The 4,862-nt window shown below is 33.7% G+C and overlaps 1 protein-coding gene across 4 annotated transcripts in view; it reads right to left on the bottom strand.

Moving 5' to 3' along the window:
- Nucleotides 1-2,153, bottom strand: part of Rad9 (cell cycle checkpoint control protein Rad9) — a 10,198-nt gene extending 8,045 nt beyond the window's left edge. For 3 of the 4 annotated variants that reach the window (XR_010842874.1, XM_067045403.1, XM_014436294.3), the window contains exons 1-5: nucleotides 2,035-2,153; nucleotides 1,675-1,874; nucleotides 1,401-1,565; nucleotides 1,175-1,328; nucleotides 732-900 (exon numbers count right to left, since the gene is read on the bottom strand). Coding sequence is in view for 3 of the 4 variants with exons in the window: in XM_067045403.1 (XP_066901504.1) it covers nucleotides 732-900; nucleotides 1,175-1,328; nucleotides 1,401-1,565; nucleotides 1,675-1,874; nucleotides 2,035-2,071 (725 nt within the window). In the remaining variant the exon portion in view is untranslated. Of the gene's footprint in view, nucleotides 1-731; nucleotides 901-1,174; nucleotides 1,329-1,400; nucleotides 1,604-1,674; nucleotides 1,875-2,034 lie in introns of those variants that run through there. The other variant, XM_067045404.1, reaches the window with a different exon arrangement.
- Between the last annotated feature and the right edge of the window lie 2,709 nt (nucleotides 2,154-4,862).

Below are 4,862 nucleotides of genomic sequence, written 5' to 3'. Positions count from 1 at the left end.
AATTATAATCCTTTACACTAGAAGGAAAATATTTTAACACAACAAAGGAGGTTGAATAACTAGACATAGTCATTTGGAATCCCCAAATAAACAGAACCATTGGAAAAGCTAATAATTCAATTATGGACCAGCAAAAATTGTGCATTTGATCCAAAATGCAAGAATTTTAATAAATCAAAGTTTTTCAACCTATCCATAAATCCAACTTATGCATCAGTCACCTGAAGGAAAAAAAAAAAAGGGAAAGAAACAATAAATGAGACTAGAGAAAATTCAAAGGAAACCATATCTCAGCGCAGCAGAAGCAATTAAAAAACTTGTCCTATGAAAGCAGAGCTACGCCTACCTCTCTTGCACAATTGGAAACAAAATGAGGCTCTAACAAATGCACTCAGGATACAGTGGAACTGGAAAATTTCTAGACAAATAGAGAAATCTCAAAGGACCAATGTGTCATGGAGAGGGAGTGTTTTCCATATCTCAATAAAATAAGATGTAACTAATCATGTTTACCTTATAAATTCAAAAAACAAAAAGGAATTTATTTTGGGCTGCGAGGTAGAGAATGACAAAATAGCAAAAACTTAATGTGGCACAGGAACAATTTTTTTTTTTATTTCCTTATTTCGCTATCATATCAATTATAGAATGCTGTAAACAAAAATTTTCAAATAATAATATGATAATTCACAAAAGAAAAATTGGTTTCTAATAATCAGTTAGTTGCATACCTTCCAGGTTCATTAAAAGATAAGATGATAGGTAAGTTGGCTGGCTCTGCAAACATCACTGCTGCTCTCAATTCTTTAAGACAGAAAGTGACATTTGTAGGATTTTCAACAACATAACTCTCAAATTCAGTTTGATGGTAACATAATTCGGTTCGCATTGAATTGAGATCTAGAAAAGAAACAACTTAAGAGTGGTAGTGGCACGGATTTGATTCCCATCTGATTCATATCACATCTATTCCATTACAGTCCTAAAAAAATGAAATTGTCACTCATTCTGATTATGAAAAAGTGACAACCTCTGGGTGCTTATCTAGGGTGGGCTAAAAAGAACTAAAACTCTAGGGATCAATATATTTGGCTAAGGGGGAAAAAATCTATTAGTATTCAATTAATAAAGGAGTAAAAAGTTTACAATTAATTTCATTTTCATAATGACTTACCTCTTCTAAGTTCAAGGTGATTTTTTATGACCATTTTATCCTTATTAACAACTATGGTAATTTCATCCTCGGAGTACCTAAAATTTTTTAGAGATGCCGATAAAAACTTCGAAGAAGCACAAATTTGGTTAGGCTGGTCTGTTGGTATTTGGGCCTAGAATAAAATATAACTTACAATGTGATATACATCATATAACGAACATTCTTTGAATAGAGACTTTCATACCTCCAACTGGTCATTTTCTATAACAGGAAGGTAATACTTTTTAATAGAAGAATTAACAAATTTAATCTGAAATATTATCTGTGTGCTTTCAGGTTTAATTCTTATTTCACAGTTTTCAACTTGCTTATCCATTCCATGGACACTTCTAAATACGTTTATGCATGACTTGAAAATAAAACAAATTAATAAATATGTTTATTTATCTGCAAATAAAACTAAGTTGTAAGGAAAGTAAAAAAAGAAAAAGAAAAAAAAAGTAAGATCTTCATCTAACCTTCATAGTTATTTTACACTCTGCATCATTATCTTGTGGAGGAGAAAAACTAAAAGACGAAAAAAAACTTCTGCACATTCTAAATTCTGCAAATGCACTTTTTGCTGAATTAATTGTTCGAAACACTAATTCATCTTCGACTGGCTGAATAAATATTTCATCCCCAACTTTTGCTAGGGAGTGGACAGCTCGAGCAACAACTGCAAACACATATAAGTTGATATTACACTTGGCAATAACTGCAGTATTATTAAAACAGATTAATTATAATGAAAATAAAATAAGCATTATTCTCATTTAAAAAAAAGAAACAATTAGCATTCACTTTAAAATTATTTTTTATTTTTTCATTCGTCATACTTTTTACATTTTGGCTGGGTATTACACATTTCATCATGTAAAATATTGACAAACATAGGTATACAATTTTATTATCATTCAAAATATGTTATGGAGGCTAATCTCCAATCGACATATCATCTATATTCCACCAAAGAGGTGAGTGTTGTTCGACGATGAATCTGTCCACTTCACATCATCCTCGTTGATTAATACAACTTTCGTGCCGAATACCAATTAAAATAAAAAAAAAAACGAAGCTCGTTGTTATTTAAACAGAAAATTTAACGAAATAAATGTTCATAAAATTGACTCACGACACGTCAGCAATCTAATTACTATTGTGATTATATTTGTCTAAATCTCCAAATCATCTTACATCAATTAACCAGCTAGTCTCGTCAAAGTATCGCATTACTTGGAATTTTTATAAAAATAAGTTTTGAAACGTTAAGTGAAATACATAGTTTACGTTGAAAGGCCATCCTTCCCCGCCCGACCCGCCCCGCTAAACCCCCGGAGAGCGAGGGCCCTATATCACTTTCGAAATATTAGCTTAAAACGGGAAGGAGAGACTTTGAGATAGTTTAATATATTTAATCACAAGCAAAGAATATAAGCCTGCTAAAAAAAGGGATAATAGAAGAAATCCAAAATCTTACTTTGCAGCTCATCTGTGTTGAGTTGTTATACCTAGTATAATGATCAGTCCAATAAACGATTTTAAGAAGGGTAAGAATAGAATTGATAATACCCAGCTACATTCTATACAAATAATGGTGTAGAATTTCCAGAGTCCAGGATAATGATTTCTGCCATGTTTTGAAACTAGTTCTTCTCAACACACAACTTCTCCACAAAATTATTTGTAAGAGAGATGGCTTCTCTATTTCCAAACTAAAACCTATCTATTGAAAATAACCTTTTACCTAATTCCTATGTGTACTTTTCCTGTAAGCAAGGAATACATTTTGTACTGACGTCCTCTTTCTCTGTCTATATCTTACCGCTCTGATCTCTTGGGGATCTATTATTAATGCTTGCTTTTCTGTCGCACTAATTGCTAAAATGTCTGGAGCCTTACTCAGCCCTTCGTATCTATGCAATATACTTCTCTGAAAGTGTATTTTTTTATATTTCCCCAGTACTCGAACAGAGGGTTTCCAACTCTCGGCCATATTTGCGGAAGAGAGTTCCACGATCTCGGTTCGTCTAGCCTCCAGTTCCTTGAACTCCGAGGAGGAAAGCAAGTTCACACGTAATTTCAACGCATTATTCCATTCCGAACCAGCAATGGAGAACGCCAACAGTACTCATGAACTCCTCGTCTAGTTCCGATAACTCCATTAAGTCATCATATCAGGTGTCATACAAAACAACCTTTTAGATTCTTAGAGTGTGTAGTCCCATTCTTCACTTAATGCTGTCTTGTTGAGTTCATTAAGGTTCCTCATGAGAGCCTATCGCATTCTCACACGTCTTCCCATCATATCTTTGGGTATGATATGTTGAGTTGATGTCTGGACTTCTAGGTAAAAATGCTGCACCTTCATTTCAGCTCCTTTAAAGTACTCAGACGTTACTTGAGTAGTGTGAAGTATTGCATCATCGCGGAGTAGCACAAAATTATTCCCAACCAATAAATGTTTCATGTGGTATCACAAATTCTTAAAGGATGTTTTCAATAAATTTGAAGCCCTTAATAGCCTTATTGATAATATAGGAAAAATAATAAGAAAAAAAATATTAATGCTGGAATGCACTTTATATATATTTTATTTTTGAGAAAGTGGCATTCACTTTCGGTCCCCACTTTGGAAATCACTGCTCTAAATTATGCCGCCATAATACGGGAGTTAAGAGCAGCTAAAATTACCAAATGAGCGGTGAACGTCATCTATTGTATTTTAGGGACACAGCTATTTCAGTTCATCCTGTTGAACTACCCCAAATGCGAACCATCGAAAGTTCATTTTATTTTGAGATAATCGTTCAGTTTTTATTCAGTGTTCAATATCCCCTTGATACAGACTATAATTATTTTCATAGCATTTTACGTTATGAAACAAATATTGAAAATGAGCAGTGCTGCCAATGCGGATATTTTTACTCGATTTTCGTCTTAGCGGGTAATTGGTGGGAATCAGGGATTTCGGGTGAAAATGGATTTACGTTATATGCGGAGCGGTAGTGCAATGCCGCACTAGTCCTTCAACTATTCTTTTTTGTTGATCCTTAGACAATTTTTCAATTACTAAGAAGTTATTATTTTTCCTTAGATTTTGAATTTAAGAACATAGGCCTTTTGGAGTCCATGACATGTTTGTCTCTGGGACCCAGAATTGATTTATTTTTGAAGCTTGGGATAAATATAATTTTTGGGCGCCGGGCCTGATACACCTTTAACTTCTTGGACAAATATATAATAACAATGTTCATCCGCCTAACGTCGATACATTTGGTAAGGCTGATATATTACAGCAGTACATTTTCAAGGCCTATACATTTGACTGTTAATCTTGTCGGTAACTGCAACTTGATAGGTACATTAACTGCCAAGTTTATGTGGACCAACTCTACTAACATTACTTTCTAGTTCACCATCAAGGCTTATAAATGTTACTGTTAACGTGACTATTGCTTCACGGACATTATTTGTACTTTTTTTTTTTTTTTTTGGTTCCCCTTCCTGGCATTGCTGCCATACGGGGTTCGGCAACAGTGGGGTAGTGCGTTAGGGTTGCGCATGCCACTGTTGCCAATAAACATATTTTTCTTTTTTTTATAACATTTTATTTTCATAATTACAAAATTAATGGTGGACCATTTAATTTTTTTGGGACAATTAT

Source organism: Halyomorpha halys, unplaced genomic scaffold (genome assembly GCF_000696795.3).
Source record: "Halyomorpha halys isolate HHAL.00 unplaced genomic scaffold, Hhal_1.1 Scaffold1860.1, whole genome shotgun sequence".
NCBI lineage: Eukaryota > Metazoa > Arthropoda > Insecta > Hemiptera > Pentatomidae > Halyomorpha > Halyomorpha halys.
Note: the sequence above shows the minus strand (reverse complement) of the source record. Positions and strands in the feature narration are given on the sequence as shown.